This window comes from Vicugna pacos, chromosome 7 (assembly GCF_048564905.1).
Source record: "Vicugna pacos chromosome 7, VicPac4, whole genome shotgun sequence".
Classification (NCBI taxonomy): domain Eukaryota; kingdom Metazoa; phylum Chordata; class Mammalia; order Artiodactyla; family Camelidae; genus Vicugna; species Vicugna pacos.
This window is the reverse complement of record NC_132993.1, coordinates 4,748,978-4,770,701: the sequence shown is the minus strand read 5'-3', so window position 1 is coordinate 4,770,701 and position 21,724 is coordinate 4,748,978. Positions and strand designations below refer to the sequence as shown.

At 44.0% G+C, this 21,724-nt stretch overlaps 1 protein-coding gene across 5 annotated transcripts in view; it reads right to left on the bottom strand.

The window, feature by feature from the left end:
- Positions 1-21,724, bottom strand: part of PRKAG2 (protein kinase AMP-activated non-catalytic subunit gamma 2) — a 242,027-nt gene that overhangs the window by 44,470 nt on the left and 175,833 nt on the right. For 4 of the 5 annotated variants that reach the window (XM_072964204.1, XM_072964203.1, XM_072964202.1 and 1 more), the window contains one exon: positions 9,270-9,339. In XM_072964204.1, coding sequence (XP_072820305.1) covers positions 9,270-9,339 — 70 coding nt within the window. Of the gene's footprint in view, positions 1-9,269; positions 9,340-10,110; positions 10,130-21,724 lie in introns of those variants that run through there. The other variant, XM_072964206.1, reaches the window with a different exon arrangement.

Below are 21,724 nucleotides of genomic sequence, written 5' to 3'. Positions count from 1 at the left end.
CAACAGGCTGAATACCAGGCCTAGGGCAGAGGAAGGGCGAGGAACTTTAACTACTTAAAAACAAAAACAAAAAAACCTTTATTGAGGTAGAATTTACATCCATACAGTTCACCCATTTAAAGTGTACAATTCAGTTAATTACTTTTTAATTTATTTTATGGTGATTGATGAAAGAGGTAACTAACCAGGAAAATATGAAATGATAAAATTTATTCAAAAGTGACTGAAGAGTTTTAAATGTATTGATATAATTTGATATTTTCAGATTTCTTTTAATGCTATTTTCTGAACCTCCAAGTTCATAATTAAGGAGCCCGGGTAATTTCTAATGCTTTGCATTTCCACTTTTTTTTCTTGAACAGACCTGACACAGGTTTATCCACTTCACTGGTCTTTTCCAAGAATTAAGTCTTTGCTTTTGTTGAGCAAGACTACTTCTTGGTTCAATTTCACTGGCTGCTGTCATTTCAGTAGAATTTTGGGGGGGGAGGGGGGAAGAGAGAGAAATGAATATATTCAGCAAACTGTCTTGCATCCCAGCATGGCAGCCCAGCCCAGTGAGTCAGTAGGTGAATTAAGACTGGCTTGTCACCATGTCCCCACAGGCATGCTGCAGTGTGACATTCAGACAGAATGCTCTTCTGACACATCTTGACACATTCAGTTTACCAGAGCTCAGACATATGTCCACAATTGCATGCACATCTTTGGGGTTTAGTGACACAAGGAATCCTTCTGCTGTTGGGCCCTCTGGCTGCTTCCAGTACAGCAATCATCCTTCTTACATGTGTATATTCAGAATTATGATTTCAAGTCAAAATATGAAAAAATGATTTGCAGAGTAAGGCAGGAACAAAAGAAGATTCGTTCATAAGCTCACAGGCCTCAGGTCCTTTCCTCCAGCGTGTCAGGGAGCAGGCCAGTCTTCTCCAACGGGGACTCCAAGGAATCCAGGTTCCAGTGGGAGCGAGTGTAGAAGAAAGAACAGGGCAGATCTTGACCAAACCTGTATCAGACCTGCCACCACCTTCTGTGTGACCTTGAGCAAATGACTTCATCCCTTTAGCCAGAACATCTTCATCTGTAAAATGGGGACGACACCATCTTTCTTGCAGAGTGACTCTGAGGAATGGGGGTAAGTAAACCCAAACATGCAGTCACAAACGCTGCCAGCTGGACAGGATGAACAGCAGTCACACGGGGAACAGTCTGACATACACACACCGAAGCCATCACTGGACAGACAGCTGTCATTGGATGAGGCACTAAGGGTGGCTCTGATTTAAAATTTTTGCTCAGTTGCCTTTTTGGTCCTTTCCAGGTCTTCATTATAGTTATATTTGTGGAGACTGTACACACAGCAGGTACTGAGGGGAGTGTGAAGTTTGTGTTATTTAACGCACATATGACCCTGTTAGCTAGGTGGTATTATTTCCTACTTACATAGGAAGAAACAGGAGCTTGAAATAACTTGCCTAAGGTCTCACAGCTATTAAGCAGAAGAAATGGGACTCAATCTGGGTCTGACTCATGCTCTTAATTATGTGACACTAATTACATTATGCAACTTAAAGGGTGGGGGGGGCATGCCATATGTGCGAGCATCCAAGCTAGGGAATCAATGTGAGAAGTAAGAGCGAAAGGTGAAAACAAACACATGAGAATGTGGATGTCTGTGTTCTTGAGGAGGTCTTAAGGGAATAACAACATTCCACAGTACGTGACCTATACAATAACAATTTATCGGTAGCAACTTACTGTTGGAAACAAATGACCAAAGTATAAGGTAAGATAAAGTGAATCAGGTACTACAAAGTTCACAAACCTCAATAATGCTACATAAATTCAGGGACGTAGAAAACAGCACAGAGTGGGATGGAAACAGCAAATTGAAAAGGTTAAAAAGTGACTAAAATTTGACCAAAAGGTTCCCAAGTTAGTTTCCTCCCCCCAAATGACTCTCCTCTTTGAGTACCTGACTTCAGCGGGTTTCCTTCCCCCTAACATCACTTTTCAAGCCGCGGCTGCTGCCCCTGAGCTGTCAGGTTACTGCGCAGAGTCTATTCTGACTTCACGCTTAGGAGCAGAAGCCTCGGCACATCTGGGAGGTACCCTCGAGTCATCTTACACCTCATCACTGCTCTTTGATTAACACTCAGTAATCTGGCAAATGCTTTTCTCTCATTGCCTTGAAACATGAATAAACGCAACTCTCCTTAACAGCCCCCACCAACTGCGAGAGATGAGAATATGTGAAGGCCTGCCTGGGGCTTCCAGAAAGTCACTGTCCCCACGGAAGTGACATTTAGGCTGAGATATGAAGATTAGCAGGTGGCCAAGAGGACAGGGAAGAACAACTCAAGGAGAGGGAACAGCCTGTGTGAAGTCCAGAAGGCATGGAGGAACAAGGCAGTTTGAGGACCTTCAAGAAGGCCAGGGGAAGGGAGGTGTGAGGTGAGGTGGGCAGAAGGAGGGGCCGGCAGGGCGCGCAGAGAGCGGGGAGGAGGTGTGGGCTCCAGCAGAGGCAGAGGAAAGTCAGCCAAGGCTTTTAAGCCTGGAAGTGACACGATTAGATGCACGTTTTTAGAAAACATCTCCAATTGCAGCCTGCGAAGTGGATTGGAGGGGCCAGAGTGGATGCTGGAGGGCTTGGGCTCTTCAACAATCAATAGAAAGATGCTGCCGGCCTGGCCCAGAGCGATGGCAGAAGTCACAGACCAGGACAGGAAGTCAGGAGGCCAAAGCGAGAGGACTGACTACCGGGATGTGGGGGAGTGTGAGAGCCGCCGCTAAACATCATTCTTGCTAAAAAAACAAACAAACAAACAAAAAACGGAAATAAACGAACAACTAGGTGAACATGGTGAGATTTACTGAATCAGGCTGGCGAAAAGAAAAGAAAAGAGGAGGGAGAGGGAAGGAGGGAGGAGAGGAGGTCAGAACACAGACAGAGTGGAATGACTGGGGCAGAGACATCCAACAGACAACCGAATACTGAGAAGGGCCATCCGTCTGGAGATAGCTACTTGGGTGTCATCAGTTACTAAAGCACCGTGGTAATTAAATACTTGGGATTAAGGCCCTGGGCAACAGCTATATGGTAACTAAAGCCACGGCAGCACGACCGTCCAGAGAGAGTCCGGGAGAACACAGTGGGCTTTGGCAGAGCCAAGAGGAAGCCCAGTGCCTAATGTTCAAGAAAGAGAAGCAAGTGTGTGGTACGTGAATTAGACTCATTAAACCTGCTACTCCACTCCCCCTTTCCCACCAAAAAAAAAAAAAAAGGAAAAAGAGGGAAAGGTAAGCAGCATGGAGGAAATGAGCAGGCCGACAGGTATGAGGAGGACCCCAGCGGTGCTGGCCGCGTGGGAGGAGGGCGGCGGTCATCGCTGGGGACAAGGGCTCAGATGAGAAGAGGGCTGCTAAGTGCCCCCTGGAGTGGCACAACGAAGCCATGAGCAGCCCCCTCAGGGGCCCTGGGTGGGTGGCGGGAATGGGCTGAAGGATGAACAGGAGGGGAGAAAATGGAAGGAGGGTCTCCGAATAAAGGATTATTTCTGATCAGTGATGCAGCCTGGCTTGGAGCCTGGGCTCTGCGCCTAATGACTGTGTTTGAAACCTGGTGACCCCACCTTCCCAGACACATACTCTGGAGGTAACTTACTTATCCTCTCACTTTCTCCAAATCCTCCTCGCTAAATCAGGAAAGATAAAACATTTACCTCTTAGACTTGTTTTGAGGATTAGAGGAGACAGATGTAAAGGACTTATGACAGTGCCTCACCCTACTTCATATACACCAGGATGTTATCATCACAGGAAAAGGACATCAAAATTCTTCCCGTTTTTTCAAGTAAATTCCAAATGCTTTGCGGTATCAAAGTTTTCCCACTTTAAAATCCAAAGGGAAAATACAAAGTCACCGGGGTCCTGGGATAATGACTTTGCAAGGGTCATGTGCACCCTCATAGGACGGAACCATCCACAGCCACCGGGCAGCCCGAAGCATGGTCTGGACGCCAGGCAGCGACTGGCGGGGTTGCCAGGCGCCCATGGAGGAGCAGACAGAGGAGGTCTCAGAGGGAAGGTCGTGGAAAGCCCTTCATCGTAGAGATGACTCAGTGCTGCCTTGGCTCCTGACGATTTTGCAGTTACTTGTGAATGGGGACAGCTCCCACCTGTGGATGTTCCCAGACCCTCCTCAGCACGCTCTTCTCGCGTACAGCAGTCAGGGTCTTACCATTTCAGACGACCAAACCTCCACAGTCTGTAAAACAACTACTCTAGCTCGTCAAGTCTAAGATCCCATCAAACGTGAAGCTACAGCCTGACTTAACAGACTTTAAAATGTATACCTCAAATCTACTCGATATGGCAAGCTTTCAAATATGCGGCCAGCTAAAGAAGAATGATTTTAACTGCAAATATTTCATAAAGCTATAACTATTTTTATAATCAAGAAACAGTGAGTCTTTAGTCTAAGCTAAGGATGCAAATACAGGAGGGAGGGTGGAGCCTGGACAGCAGATCATCAGCGCCTTCTAACACTCTGACAGGATCATGAGCAACCCAGCTGTGATCACAAACCTGTCACCACCAGGGGTCAGCACCCCTCGCATTAGAGTCAACACACGGCCAGGTGGCCCCAGAGGGAAGCCGCTCTCAAGGTGATAAGGGGGTACTTTGAAAAGTTCCACAAATACATGGGAAGACATTCTCCCTTAAGTAAGTTAGAGAGTGTTTCTCAACCTTTTTCCCCCATCATCCCCCCCTTCCCTAGTTTTTCCTATACCTCCTGCACCCCCAGCCCTTCCCTCCAACTGTCCAGCCCCCATGAGCAACACGGCGGGTCTGAGCAGGGGCCCCTTACAGAGCCACAAACCACTGTCCTAAGATTTTTGTCCCCTGACAAGACCCAATCTTTGCTCACTGCAGAGCCATATCCTCCAGTTGAGAATGGATGAGTTTGAGTGAAAGCACATTTTTGGTTTTGTTAGTCTATGTAGAGCGGCTGCTGGTGCCTTTAAGCCATATTTTCAAGCTGGAAGGAAAAGTACAAGTCACCAAGTGCTGGGCTTTGCCTTACAGAGAAAAGCCACAATGACAACAACAAACAAAACAAGAAAGCAATGCCCCAAGAGACAAGGCTTATCCAAGAACACAGCTACTGCACTACAGGACTGGGCTAAAATTCTGAGATTCTTGACTGAAAAATAATGCTTCCCTTTCACTTTTACTTCTTATCCCCACTTCTTACCTATTTTTGATCAGTGCAGACTAGGTGGGCCAGTCTTGCTAGAAAAATGAGTTTGGAGGTTAAGTTCTGAAAAGATTACCCTTTGGGAGATGCCTTGCAGGTGAAGAAGGGACAGCGAGGACAGAAAGGACCGCCAGGGATGAAGGAAGCAGGCAGATGGTGAGGGACAGGGGGACAGGCCGGTTGGAAAGACGGCTAAGCGGGATGATCCAACCGCAGCGAGTTAGTGAAAGCCTCAAACAGCTGAAGAGTCTGCGACAGCTGAGATGATAAGAGGGACGTGAGGAGACACCACACACATAGTTTCCAGGGGCGGCAGAGTTCTTGGAGCAGCGCCAGAATGATAGAGTTATTAGTCACGAATAAATTTCTGGGTGCTTATCTCCTTCAAAAAGCAGTCATGGGCGGTGTCTCAGTGCTTACAAAGTCCTTGCACTTGGCCCTGCCATTAAATAAGTTCAAGACAGTTTAATCTTGATAAAAACAAATAGGGATGACTGTTATAACAAAAGAATCTGAAAAGCAAACACATCAAGTGACTGCCATGGGCTAGGCACTGTCCCCGTCACTCTGCAGACACTGAATCATTTCATCCTCCCAACCTTCCCAAAAAGGAATGAGAAGTGTGTAATGTACTCACTGAGATGCCAAAGCACCGCTGAGCACCCACCATGTGCCAAGTGCCGGGCAGGGAAGGATGGACTGTGAGAGGAATGCGGGAGGGACCCCGGGAGGAGAAGACCCGGGTGGAGCTGTGCTATGCCAGGAAGAGGGACAGGGCGGAGAGATGGAGCAGAAGGTCTTACCCTCCAAATGACGTAATGCCCTAAGGCCCCAGGACCACGAGGGACACACAGAACAGGGGTCAGGCTAACTGCTCGTGAGCCAGATTTGGCCTCTTTTGGTAAATAAAGTTTGACTGCCAGTCGGACTGAGCTGGTCCTGAGCTGCCTTCTGCTCTGCTGCTGCCCGGGCCAGCTGAGGAGTTGTGACAGAGCCAGAGCCCGAGACCATCTGGCTCTTTACAGAAAAAGTTTGCCGAGGCCCGCTGGAGAGCCTTATTATTCAGGGTAGGGTCTGCAAAGCGGCAGCACTAGGGAGGCTGGCAGAAATGCAGACTCCCAGGCCCCATCCCAGACCCACAGAGTGAGAACCTGCCCTTTAAAAAGATGTCCGGCGGTTCTTGTGCACAGAAAGCTCTCCGATCACTGGCGTGCGTGGCTGGCCAGGAAGAGGCAGTGAGGCTGCAGATGAAGTGCGTCTGCATGTGTTCTATATATAGACATGGGAAAGTGGTAAAGATTTTCCCGTCAGGGAGCTGTGCCATCAATTCTCGCTCTGGGGGGGGGGGTCCCTCTGTCAGGGTGCGATGGTAAGAAGTGGGTGGGCAGCTGGTGGCAGAACTCAGGCAAAAGGGGACCTGAACACGACAGGGGAGACAGGCATAATTTTTTCTTTCTTCCCAGAAGTAAATACGAGATTACTCTAACTTCACTAATGCCTCCAAATTGTTTCTAATAAATATAGTATCTGTTGTAATTTATGAGGAAATAGAAAAGCACTTGGTAACAAAAATATCAGTGACCGTGTGTTTCCATGTATACCAAATGTATCTCCATCTAAGTAACGCCTCCAGATTGCAAGGCACAAATGCTATTACATGAATAAGAAAAGTCTAGTGACTCAATGAGGATCTATTCAATAGCTATCATGTAGGCTGCTAACACATCAGTTCACAGGATATTTAAGGTGTAATGTCTTCCTGTTAAGACATTTTCCCCCCGCCAAATACATGTAAGATTCTGCTTGATACTCAGTTTTTCCGTAGTTTGGATGAATAAGCAATCTTAAGTTCAAAAGAAACAAAGGAGCACTTTAGACTGCACGCCAACACTGCTCCTTCCAGCTTGGCTAACGGCCTCCAAGCAATCGCCTAACATTTTGCCTCCTTAAGAATCTAGAAAAGTTTGACCGGGTTCTTAGTGGGATTCAGAATGCCTTAATGACAGCAATACAGATAAAAACAGATGGGTAAAAATGGGGAATTCCTTTTCTTAGATGCTTAGGTTTAATACTGTACTTTCATCCCACTGGCAGAAACAATGCAAAAGAAATAAGGCTTGCGTATCTGCTTTGAGAAATGCAACATAATTAAATTAATCTCAAGTAAGGAAAAAACCCATCAAACCTGTATTGAGAAGTTCTACGGAAGATTCATTAACAAAATCCTTAAAAAATCCATGAGTTCAGTACAACTGGTGAACGGCACTTAAAAAGTAACAGTAACTTAACGTTTAGAGAATGCTTACTGTGGATTTACAGTAATGTGCTAAATACTATTATGTGGATTATCTCATCCAATCCTCAAAACACCCCAATATGAGTTCCAGTTTATGAATGGGAAAAACCAAGGCACAGGGAGTTTAAGTAACTTGTCCAAGGTCACACAGCTCAATAAGAAGTGGAGATAAGATTTGACACTGGGCCTATACTCTTAACCAGAACTATGGTACCTCTCTAATAGTATGTACTTTATGCTTTCCTCTTGTTCCTACGTGTATCTGCAAAATGTTTAAATGTAATGGGCTTTCAATGTTACAAAAATCAGGGATAAAGAAAATCCTATGATTTAGACATTCAAAGTCTTCATGGAAAGGAGGACATACCATATTGCTCCATGGACAGTGCCCAAAATTCGACCTGCAATATAATACAACCAAGGAATAATGAAGTGGATTCGACTGAAGACACTGGATTATTTTTCAGTAGGATAAAATGCAAATTAAGTCCCGGTAAAATTCTGAAATGTATCCTGTAACTGCTTGTTAATAATAAATACGGATGCGGACTTTTAAAGATAATGACTATGAATATATTATCTCCTGGCTAACATGTTTGTGACATGCAGGGACTCTAAACATAAAATGAACGTTGGCACTGGCCTGCTGTGGTCTGGTAACATTCTCACATTGGTTGTACATGCTTATTTGAGTAATTGCCTGACTGTAAATGAACAGAGGTATTAAAGTAAAGTTGGCACAAGGCACAGCATCCACATGGCGTATTCTTTGTTCCCAGACCTTTATTCCATCAATACGCTTGGAAAATAGAGAACTCACTAAACGAATAATGGAAGTACACAAGATAGTGAAGGTCTTTTAAATTCCTCAAATTGTCAAGCATCTTAAAGTTCTTTTCCGACTTTGAGCTCCTCGTATTCCATTTTAAGTACTAATTTTGCCAAAGAACAAGCTCATCCCCTTCAAATTTTAACTTTCAAAATAAGATCCAGGTAAAAGCTCATCATTTTCCATGTTAAATATTAATTTTGCCGAAAAACAAACTCATCCCCCACTCCATTTTTAACAGCTTCAAAATATGACCCAGGTAAGTAAGAATAAAACGGGGCAGGAAAATCGAAAATGGAAAAAAAAAAAACGACCGAGAGAAGAGGTGACAGAAACGATGGAATGACAGGGTCACCTGAACTCAAAACCAATTCACTAAGCCGCTTCTGGTTTTCCCATTGAACTTTCCCTATTAAGACCAGAAGACACACCCTACACCCTGCCGGTGGTATTTTCACAAGTACAGATGAGGGAAGCAGCATGTGTTATTTAACGCTATGGACCACAGACATAATTCGGGGGTTACCTCTACGTGTATGGTGGCATTACAAACAACTACTACTGCATGTCACCTTGCTCTCATTCGAGTTCGGCTAGTAAGGACAAAAGGACCGACTATCCGTGTTGATGGCCGGGTTGCGGGGCTCCCCTCGGAGCCCAGCTAGCTCTCGCCCTCCGAAAGGCACCAGCGCGCCACTGCGGACACGCTCTGCCGGCTCCGCGTCTCCAAATCCGGCCCCGCAGGGCGCGCCGCCCGAAGCTGGTCGGGCAGTGGGCGGCGGGGTCCCGCGGCCTCCGGGGCGTGAACACCGATGCTCCCCGAGCCCCGGCCCCTCGGGGCCCCGGCGTAGAAACGGAGGCGTGTTCCAGCGGGGGGCACTCACCTTCTTCTTCCAATTCGAATTTCTCCAGCATGCCGGCTTCCGCAGGTCCCGGGGCCGCCGCCAGCGCCGCCTGAGGAGGAGGAGGACAGGGATCAGCATGCGCTCGGCGGCGCTCGTCCCCGGCCGCGCGGGCGGGGGCGCGGGGACGCGGGGAGGCGGCGCGGGGGCGAAGGGCGGGGGTGCCGGGGGTACAGGGGCGCGGCACGGGGACGCGGGGGGCGGAGGGCCGGGGTACCGCGGTGCGGACGCGGGGGCGGGGCCGGGGGAGGGCGGGCGCGCGGGGCGGAGGTTAGGGGCGCGGGGGCGGGGCGAAGGGCGGGGGCCAGGGGGAGCGAGAGGGGAGGGGGAGGACGCAGGGGGGCGGGCGGGAGTGCGTGGGGGGGCGGGGCGCGGGGGCGGGCTCCGCGGCCCCGCCGAGCGCTCCGGCCTCGCTCCGCGCCAAGTCGCCGGGAGGAGGGGCCTCCCAGGCGGCTGGCGGGGCGGGGGGCGGCGCGGCGCGGCCAGCCCGCCGGCACAGAACCGAATGGGCGGCTCAGCCAGTCCCCGGCCCTCCCCCGCCCCAGGCCGCAGGTGGCGCGGGCTGCGGCCTAACCTGCCGCCCCTCCTCGAGTGGAACGGTCCGCTTCCCGCTCCCCCCGCCCCGGGCTTTGGTATGGGCCGGCGAGAAGGAAGCGTGGGAAGAGGACCCCGAGAAGCCAGGGGCTGGCTCGCGCGAGGGCCGCCGGGGCGCCCCCCTCCGGCCGCGGCCTCCTTTCCGCCGGGGCTGCGGACCGGCCATTAGCGGAGGCCCGTTTTCTCATTCTCGCCTCATCTTCCCACCCCACTGCACACATCGACTCACCTTCCCCGGCCACCCACGGCAGCGCGTCCCTGCAGGTTTAACCTGCGCAGGTGTGGTCTCTGCCAGCCCGGGGGTGGGGCACGAGGGGAACGCCACCAGGTGGGGGTGGAGTGGGCGGGGCGACGTGCCAGGGAGAAGGGGATGGAGCTGCAGAGACCCCAGAGGGAGACGACACCGCAGACGGGGCGGGGGTGGCGGGGTGGGGAGAAGGAGTGGTTGCTTGCTTTCTAAATTTTAGATTAAACTGCTAATCCCTTTCCCCTACTGAAATTTTTGTTCCGTAGGTTACACGTATTGTAGATGCACTGCTTTGCTATCAGTTTTACCCAGCCATGTAACTCTTAATTTGCTTCCCCTCTTCATAACCGATTCTCTTCTTTAGTGAGCCACTGCCCGAAACACACACGAATCAAAATCTGGCCCTGGCCACTGCTGTCACTCTGGATCTGGGTATCTGAGACTCTCCTATCACCAACTCAGGTTGGCAGGCAGTGAGGCTGGCATCCGAAAGCTTCCTGGAAGAGTAGGGTAGCTGGAGAGGGGACAGGCACCCCATTTCGTGAGGCTCTCCTGTGTGACAGCCAGTGTCTGCCCCTGTGCAAGGAGGCCCTTAGCTTACTGCAGCATGCAAGGGCCCTGATAGGGAGATTAGCTCTCTAGCGCTGATTCCAGCTGTAAAGGGGACCCCATCTCTTGAAAGGAACTTGGTTCTGTCAGTCTAGCAAAACCTAGCCTGGAAGGAGAAAGTACAGAAATCTCCTTTGTGCTTTTTGCTCTGTCATCTCAGTTGGACCAATCCCATTGTCTTAGTCTTAATTAAATGTGTGGGAGGGAGGAAAAGAAGGCAAAACTGATTTTGTAAGACATGGGTGGTAAAAACCCCTCACCTATGTCATGCTTAACAACAAAACACCGAATGCTTTCTAAGTTCAGGAAGGAAGCAAGGATGTCAGCTTTCACCCTATACTTATTCAACATAGTACTGGAAGTTCTAGCCACTGCAATAAGGCAAGAAAAATAAATAAATAAAAGGCATGCAAATTGCAAAGGAAGAAATAAAACCATCCCTATTTGCAGATGACATAGTGTCTGCATAGGAAGTTCCAAGGACTACTTAAAAAAACAAAAAAACAAAAAACCCCAAAACACCAAAACTAGAACTAGCAAGTTCCACAAGGTCACAGGATACAAAAGCAACACACAAAAATCACTTACATTTGTGTATACTAACAATGAACATGTGGAAACTGCTATTAAAGACAGTATTACTTACAATTACCACGAAGAAAATTACTTAGGTATTCACTTAAGAGAACATGTACAAGATCTGTATGCTGAAAATTACAAAATGTGGATGAAATGAAAGAAGACTTAAATAAATGGAGAGGCATTCCATGTTCATGGATTGGAATACTCAATGTAGTAAAGATGTCAGTTCTCCCCTAGACTTATCTCTAGGTTTAATGCCATTCATATCAAAATCCTAACAAGGTATTTCATGGACAAGATAAGCTTATTCTAAAATTTATGTGGAAAGGCACAGGCTCTAGAATAGCTAAAACAATCTTGAAAAAGAAGAACAAAGTGGGAGGAATCACTTGATTCAATATAGAGCTTCAGTAGTCAAAGGGGGAAGGGGGGTTGACACAATGATCAACAGAAACAAGTAAAGAATCTAGAAATAGACCCACAAAAGTATGTCAAACCAATATATGATAAAGGTGCAAAAATAGTGCTGGAGCAATTGGATGTCAACAGGCAAAAAAAACTCAATATTAAGCCTCACACTGTATACAAAAATGAGCTCAAATTGTGTCATGGACTTATAAATAAAACATAAAACTATGAAACTTTTAGAAAAAAATGGGAGAAAATCTTCGGGATCTGTTGATAAGCAAAGAGTTAGCGTGATCCATAGAAGGAAAATTAATAAATTAGGCCTCATTAAAATTAAAAATGTTTTCCCTGTGACAGACCCTACTGAGAAGATACAAAGACAAGCTATACAGTGGTAGAAAAATACTTGCAGACCACAAAGCCAACAAATGACCAGTCTCTGGAATATGTAAAGAACCCTCAAAACTCAATAATAGAAAAAGAAAACCATCCAGTAAGACACAGGCAAAAGAAATGAAGAGACATTTCACTGAAAAAGATACACAGACGGCAAATAAGCACATGAAAATATGCTCGACATCATTAGCCATTAGAGCAATGCAAATCAAAGCCACAATAAGCTGTCACTACACACCCATTGGAATGGGCAACAGAAAGATAGTGACCACACCAAATGTTGGTGAGGACTCAGAGAAACAGAATCACTCGTGCATTGCTGTGGGGATGCAAAATCCTACCACCACTCTGGGAAACAGCCTGGCGGTTTCTTACGAAACTAAACACCCAACGGCTACATGACACATCAGTTGCACTCTGGGGCATTTATCCCAGTTAAAACGAAACACATTGACACGAAAACCTGTATATGAATGTGTATAGCAGCTTCATTTTTAATAGTTAAAAACTGGAAATAACACATCATTCAACAAAATATGTTACATCTATACTACGGAATGCTACTCAGCAATAAAAAGCAATGAACTATTGATACATACAGCCGCATGCATGGATGTCCAGGGAATAATGCCAAGTGAAAAAAGCCCATCCCAAAAGGTTATGTGTGGTATGATTCCATTATAGAACATTCTTGAAATGACAAAAATTATAAAAATGGACAACAGATTAGTGGGGGCTAGGGGTCAGGGATGGAGTGGGGGAACAGAGGTGCCTGTGGTTATAAAAGGGCAACAGTGGGATCCTTGTGGTGGGACTGTTCTGTATCTTGACTGTATCAAGTCAATATCCTGCCTGTGGGATCATACCATATTTTTTCCCCATGAGTCAAGCTAAGCTGATTTAATTGTGTTGAGGAAATAACAATGTGGGTTAATTTAGAAAAAAAACTTTATTGAGATATAATTCACATACTATAAAACATGATTTTTAGTATAGTCACAGGGTTGTGCAACCACCTGTGTTTACAACATTTTCATTATCCCAGAGACAAACCCCACGCCCGTTAGCAGTCACTATTACTCCCTAACCCTCACGCCCAGCCTCAGGCAACCGCTAACCTATTTTCTGATCCTACGGATTTGCCTATTCTGGACATTTCATATCAATGCAACCATATAATATGTGGTCTTTTGCCTCTGGCTTCTTTCATGCAGTAATCATATATTCAAGGTTCATCCATGTTGTAACATTTATCAGCACTTCATTTTTTAAAAATTGCTGAATAATATTCTATTGTATGGATACACCACATTTTGTTTCATCCATTCATCAGTTGATAGATATTTGGGTAGTTTCCACTTTTGCCTGTTGTGAATATAAATATTGCTGCTATAAACATTCACGTACAAGGGTTTGTGTGGACATATGTTTTCATTTCTGTTAGGTATGGATTCAGGAATGAAAAGTCTGGGTCATATTTAACATTTTGACAAACTGCCCAGCTGTTTTCCACAGAGGCTGCACCTTTTTACATTTTCACCAGCAATGTATGAGGGCTCCAATTTCTCCTGTGCTCTAGTTTTGCAAGATGCTACCATTAGGGGGAAACCAGCTTTGAATGACCATCAGAAGAAGAAAATTCAGCCTGAAAACTTAATCATAAAATGGCTGCCAAAAAAGCTTTCCTTTATGCCATGAGGTCGGCTCTGTGTTCACTTTGCCTTTTTGATTTTAAATCTTAAATAGCTACTGAAAGAAATAAATAATCTTAAACACCAGATAAGGGGCTCCTGAATAATTTATCATATTGAAACCGGCAGCTTCAGTGTTTCCCTGCTGTCTTCCGTGAGCTCTGGCTCTCTCTGCAAAGGCGTCCTCCTCCCGCGTGGTAGGATGGGAAACTCCCAGCAGTGGGGGCTGGAGATGTGCCTGCCCCCAACCCCAGCGGCTTCTACACCCACCCCTGTGCTGACGGCCTCCTCCAAGCTTGTGACAAGCCCACAGCTTTCCTGAGCTCCAGACCACCTCCTGGTCATCTCCATTTGAATTTTCTACAGACAACTCAAACTCATCCATCTCAGATGGCCCCTGGGTCCTCGCGTTTGTCTCAGCATCCTTTGAGGCTGCCCGCTTGTCTCCACCATGCTCTGCAGCTAGGCTTGTTGCTGGAACAGCTCCAATCCCTTCCCTACCCGGGAGCCAGACCTCCTTTTAAAAACACACTTGTTCTTGTTACTCTGTTCAGAACTATCCAATGACTCTTAGGAACCTGTAGGAATGTCCTGCAAACTCCTCAGCTCCGAGCAGGACCTGATCATTTCATTTCTTCACCTTCTCTTGCCAACCCCCTCTGCATCCCCTACAATTGAGTCTTGATGCTTTGTTCGGAATACACTCTGCTCCCTGCACTTGGGGTCTGAAGATTCTGGCCTCTCCCTACTTCTGCCACTTGACTAGTTTCTGCCCATTCCTTTAAGAATAAGTCTTAAACATAGAAATGGCCAAGAGGCACATGAAAAGATGCTCAACATCGCTAATTATCAGAGAAATGCAAATCAAAACTACAATGAGGTATCACCTCAGACCAGTCAGAATGACCACCATTAAAAAGTCTATAAATGGTAAATGCTAGAGAGGCTGTGGAGAAAGAGGAACACTCCAACCCTGTTGGTGGCAATGTAGTTTGGTGTAGCCATTACGGAAAACAGTATGGAGATTCCTCTAAAAATTAAAAATAGACTTACCATATGATCCAGCAATCCCACGTCTGGGTATATATCTGGAGAGAACTCTAGTGCAAAAAGATATATGCACTCAGTGTTCACGGCAGCACTATTACAGTAGCCAGGACATGAAAGCAACCTAAATGTCCATCGACAGATGACTGGATAAAGAAGCTATGGTATATTTATATGATGAAATACTACTCTGCCATAAAAAAGAATAAAATAATGCCTTTTGCAGCAACAAGAATGGACCTAGAGATTGTCATTCTAAGTGAAGTAAGTCAGAAAAGAGAAAGAAAAATACAATATGATATCACTTATATGTGGAATCTTAAAAAAAGACACAAATGAACTTCTTTACAAAACAGAAACAGACTCACAGACATAGAAACAAACTTATGGTTATCAAAGTTTCCCCTTTGATATATAGAGGGGAGGGATAGATTAAGAGTTTGGAATTAGCAGATACTATTATATATAAAATAGATAAACAACAAGGTCCTAACATGTAGCACAGGGAACTATATTCAACACCTTGTAGTAACCTATAATGATAAGGAATATGAAAAAGAATGTATTTATATGACTGAATCACCTTGCTGTACACCTGAAACTAACACAACACTGTAAGTCAACTCTACTTCAATAAAATAAAAATAAAAAGAATGAGTCTTAAGAAGAAGGCTCAGTCTTCACCAGGAAGCCTTTCCTGATTCTTGACCTCTTTTCACAGCTCACCTGGTTAGCTGCTTCTCTTACCCCACAAAAGTCTACAAGGCACTTAACACAGGATTGGGATTTACTTTTCTGTCTCTCCCAAATCCCATAAACTCTTTGAAGGGGAAGAACAACTCTGTTTGAGTATCATTGTATTGCCTGTGCTGACACATAGTAGGGATACCAAAGATATTTGAGTGAAATGAATTGTTTGTTATTAGCAAATCAGTTAAAAACATGGTGGGTAAGCGGCTGACTTTCAACTGCATAAATGGGTTCAGAGATGATTTCAACCCATCTACTCATGCTTCTCCTGGGCCTCATTCCTATGTAGAAATAATTATACCCACTCTCCTTTGAGCGTTGGAACTGGTGTCTTGAAGCAAAAAAAGAAAGCGACTGTGCTAAGGAGTAACAACAACGAACATTTCCATTTTAACAGACTCTCTCTGAGGACAGAGGCTGTCGACAGCACGTCCCGCCCCGGTTTGGACGTTGGCAGGGAGCCTTGCCAGCGCTTGCTGTGACCCTACAATTTTAGTTTCTGTTAAGTAAAGACAGTTGATTTTTTAAAAAAAATTGGTGTAGAAATTTGATAAAAACTCAAAAATATAAGACATTTAACACCATAACTAGGAATTCTTTCTGATTGATTTTAATCATTATATTTGGGGGAAAGTTTTCGTTCATTTTGATACTTTTCTAAATAACAATTTCAGATAGTATAAAATAAAGTTAGTTCCTTCCTAACATTTATTTTTGATTTCCTTTAAAGAGTATTTATTCCACAGGATCTTTTCAGAGGGTATGGCAACCAATTTCTACAATTCAATGTCAGTTGAGATCTGTTTCAAAGGAGGTTTTATTAAATAAGAGATGAAGAAAATGGGCTAAACAAACAAACAAAAAATCCTTTTTGTTTGGCCTCTTTCTGTTAAATTATCTTCTAACTTCCAAAAAGTAGACAATGGTAAGATTTTGAAAACAATCATTCGGCAAATATTTACTATCTGCTATGGAATATTTACTGTGTGGCAGGAATTGTGAAAGGTGAGTCAATTAAATATCTGGTATGGGTTGAAATTCACATAAAAGACATGAAGTAGGAACTCGAAACATTAGTTAGTTCCTACTATTTGAGGTTAGTTTGTTACTCTTCGAATTCTGATTCTGTGGAGCTCATTGCTCAGGATCTGGAATTTGTATTTCTCTTGCCTTTCACAAATAAATCCAAATAGTCTTTATCTTTTTGCTACTTGAAATATTTTATTATCAGGTTTGTGTTTAACATGACTTACTGCGCAACTGAATACATGCTGTTATGTTGACAACTCTTATTAACCCATAATACTTTGCAAATGAAAAGATAAGTATTGCTCAACCAGTTCAATTAACCTTTCAATTCTTACTGCATCAAGCCATAAGCTTTGAAATGTGTTGTATTTCTTTCTACCACAAAGCAACACAAAACATGATATAAAGTCACAAGGACACAAATCTTTCTTCACTGTTCTCTACTCTCTACTCTGTAACTGGCGGACTCATTAACCCTTCCCAGAACAGACCACTGGTAATAGTATTTTCAGCCCTTTTTATCCCTTCACTAATGGAAATTTTGGCCAGAAACTGGTGAAAATTTCCGGAAATGATGGAGACAGACTATTTCCATTTTTGTTCTGTTTTGTCCTACAGACAGCGATCAAAAGGAAGTACAGTAGTCAAGCTGAAATTGAAGGGACCTGTTAATGCTTCTGCTGCACCGTCTGTACTTGGCTTTGGGAAATTCTGTGATCATCATTCACTGTCTGTGGTGTTCTGGAGGATGGATGAGGGTGAACCCAGGACACAGAGCCAACTAACTGCAGGTGTAGGACCTGCCTACCTCAAAATGTAAATCTTTCAAGAAAGATGTTTAGTGTATCTTTTTTTTTATTGTGATATAATTTCCCTGCAATAAACTGTATCCATTTCAAGCGTACAATTTGCTGTATCAACTGGAAACCACTATTCCAATCAAGATATAACACATTTTTCTTACCCCAAAAAGTTTCCTTATGCCACCCTGCGGTTCATTCCTACTTTCCCTTCCCTGTCTCAGGCCACCAGTGATCTACTTTTTGTTACTACAGATATCTTCTAGAATTTTATATACATGGAATCATACAGTATCCACTCCTTTGCACCTGGATTATTTCACTCAGCGTAATGATGGTTCAGTATATCAGCTTGTTTGTTTTTATTACTGAGTAGTATTCCACTGTATGGATGCCACATTTTGTCACCATTCACCTGTTGATGGACATTTGGGAAATTTCTAATTTTTGACCATTGTGAATAAAGCTCCTGTAAATATACATTGCCAAGTCTTTGTATGGACACATTTTTCATGTCTCTTGGATAAACAGCAAAGAGTGGAATGACTGGGTCATTTAATTAGCTTTTTTTAAAAGTTATTCTAGTGGGTATATAATGGTTTCTCATTGTGGTTTTAATTTGCATTTCCTTGAGGACTAATTATATCTTTTAATGTGTTTATTGGCCATTCATAGATCTTCTTCAGTGAAGTGACTATACGGATCTTTTGCCCATTATCGATTGGATTTTTTTGTCCATTTTGAGTAATATAAATGTGGCCAGCAAATGCTAAGACAGCCCCTGAGGCCCCCACCTCCTGGTTCTTCTCCTTGGATGTGAGCTGGACCTAGTGACTTGTTTCTAATTGACAGAGCACAGCAAAGGTGATGGGCTATCCCTTCCAAGATTAGGCTACATAAGACTGTGGCTTCTGTCATACTAGCAGACCCTCTCCCTTCATGGCTTTGCTGAAGCAAGCTACCATATTGGAGATGCCCATGTGACAAGGACCCAAGACCCTCAGTCCAATAGTCTGCAAAGTACTGACTCCTGCCATCAACCACATGATCTCAGAAATGGGTCCTTCCCCAGTCAAGCCTTCAGATGACACTCAGCCCTGCCTGATGTCTTGACTGTGGCTTCATAAAAGACCCTTAAGCAGAGGACCCAACTAAGCTGTGCCTGGACTTCTGACCCACAAAAGTGTGAGATCTTAAGTACATGCTTTCAGCTGCTAAGTGTGTGGTAATCTGTTACACAGTAATGTTTTAAAAATATATAGTTAAGGGGGAGAGGGTATAGCTCAAGTGGTACAGCACACACTTAGCATGCATGAGGTTCTGGGTTCAACCCCCAGTAGCTTCATTAAAAAGAAAAACAAATATTAAGTAGATAAAACTAATTACCTCCTCCCTACCAAGAAAACTTTTTATATATATAGTTAAGATTCAAGTTCTTTGTCAGATACATGTATTGCATACATTTCATCCCATTCTGTGGCTTGTGTTTTCAAACTCCTAACCATGTTTTACAAAGAGCAAAATTTTAAATTTTTGATGTGCTCCAATCCATCCTTTTATGAATCATGCTTTTTGTGTTCTATCTAAGGCATTTCTACCTCCCCTAAGACTGTGAAGATTTTTTCCAACGTTTCCTTCTTTATATTTTGACTTTTACATTAGGCTTATGATCCATTTTGGTTTAATTTTTTATTATGATGTGTGTTAAAGGTTCAGGGTCCTTTTTCCCATGCTGATATCCAGTTGGTCCCCATGTTTTTTGTTAAAAAGACTGTATTTTTATTTCTGTACTTTCATCATGACCATCCTGTCCTGATTCTTATAGCTCTACAGCAAGTCCTAAAATCCGGTAGTGAACATTCTCTAACTTTGTCATTCATTTAAAAAATCGCTTTGGCTCCTCTAAGTCTTTTGATTTCCATGCACACTTCGGAATTTAAAAAAAAAAAAAAGGCCACTGGAATTTTGGTTGGGATTGCATTCAATCTGTAGGTCAATTTGGGAAGAATTCACATCTTAACAAAGTTGAGTCTTCTAATTCATGATCATGTTATATCTTTCTGTTTAATTATCTCTTTGATTTCTCTCAGCAATCTTTTGTAATTTTCAGTGTAGAGATCTTGCATGTCTTTTGTTAAATTTATTCCTAGGCATCTTATTATTATTTTTGATGCTCTTTTAAATCAAGCTGTTTTTAAAATTTCATTCCCCAATTGTTTGCTGCTACCATAGAAAGATGAAACTGATTTTTTATATATTAGCCTTGTATCCTGTGACCTTGATGAATCTACCTGTAAGTTTTCGTGACTGTTGTGTTGATTACTTGGGATCTCCTACATAAGTAATCATGTCATTTAGTACCTCTTACCTTTAGTTCTTTACTTTGTGGTTCCCTGGTACTGCATAATCTTACCTATATTTATGTGTTTAGTGTATTACATGTATGCTCTGATTCTTACCTAAATATATCATTTTATTTGTTTCTTTGTTCAGAAAAGATATTTCTGTTACTCTGCATATTATATACATAGCATATATAAGTGTGTATGTGTAATATTATGTATTATCATATACAATAATATGTATAAATATAAATGTATATATTCCCCACTTTAGACTCAGTCATTAGCAATGTGTGCCCCTCAGTGTGTGGCACACTGTACTAAATTGTAGTGAATACTGTTGATTGTCCACTTGGCATCTGTTCCTCTCCCACCATCTTCCTTCCTAAAATAACCTCCTAATTTTGTCACAGCGTGTACCCTTTCCTTACACAAGTCTTGATGGTGACAATCTTTCTTAGGGTATCCTGGACTAAAGGGAAAGACTCATGGCTGGAGGGAGCCAGCGCCCACACTCACGTGTGCATGTCCCCCCCTGCCCCCTACTCTTGCCACAGACAGCAGTCACCCTGACTGCTATTGAGGACCAGTCTTCAGATGAAGCCAGTGCTGAGAGAAAGGACTTGCTTGGGCTCTTGGTGACATCACTGAGTAGACCTGTATCTCACCTTGCCAGCAGCCTGTCCTACCTCTGGACCAGCAATAGGACACATTAGATGCCTTCGCCCTGCAAGTCAGTTTGAGTTGGAGTTTTCTGTTGCTTTAAATATACACTGTCAGAACATCCTAAGTGATATTTGGGTATTATATCAGATACAGGCCCTGCCCTTAGGAGATGATATTCTAATTTGGTGCAGATTATAGTCTAATTGTGGAAACTACATTTCTGCATATGTAACACTTACAAAGTAGTTTAAATTAAAAAAACGATAGCAACTGCATAGTGGATACAAATGCTAAGGTACTTTGAGAGGAAGGCTTCCTAAAGAGATGTACCGAGGCAGATTTTGAAGGAAGCAAGACTGTGAAGGAGGGCATCTGAGCTCATGGCGAGGGCAGGGGGCAGTCTCTGAAGGTAAAGACACTTGCAGGACACAGAGGGCCGATGGCCTTTATCTGAGAGTGCAGTGTCCTTGCAGAGAAGTTAAAGAAAGATCGGTAGAGACCACTGGAAGATAAGGGAATGCAATGAGATTTCATGCGTAGGCTGTAAGGAGTGAATGGCAGTTGCCTCGAACTGTTTTTGGCCATATAAAAAGACCTTAATGTCTGTGTGGAGCGGAAACGGTTGGATATGGGAGGGCCTGGAGTCAGGGAGAATATCTCACATGTCTTTACAATGAATGTAGAAATGAAGCAAGGCTGAGAAGTATCACGGAGATAAAAATAGTTTGGACTTGGTATTTCAGTGGATTAGGGAATAAATAGAAAAGAGGCTAGAATAGCACAGAAAATTGGCAGGATGAGCTTGTTTGAGGTAAGAAGAAATGGGAAACGCTATGATAAAGCTATTAAACTTCAGATGGTGATTGTCCGAGTGCACCTTTGGGCTGTAACCAGGGAAGCTGTAACCTTTGTGGCTCTCTGCAGGAAAGGAGGAGAGGGTGGGGTGACAGAGGTTTTTGATTTATCAGCTGTGCTTCCCAAACTTTAGTCAGGTGCCATTTTTTTATGTCATAGCCCCATACAATCTATACAGTTACTTAAACTGACTTTTTAAAAAACCTAGTCTTTAGGCAAAGTTCCATGAAATCATAGGTTTGGAGATTCTAAATATTTTTTCCCGATACACAAATACATTGCTGTTAAAATGTTCATCCTCGTATGGCCTCAAGTCATCTCGCACAGCACGGTGGTTCACCCTACACTTCGGGAAAATCAGTCTAGGAGGGCAAGAGAAGGTGGTGCCCAGAGCCAGACGCGAAAGGCTGGTGTTTGCAGG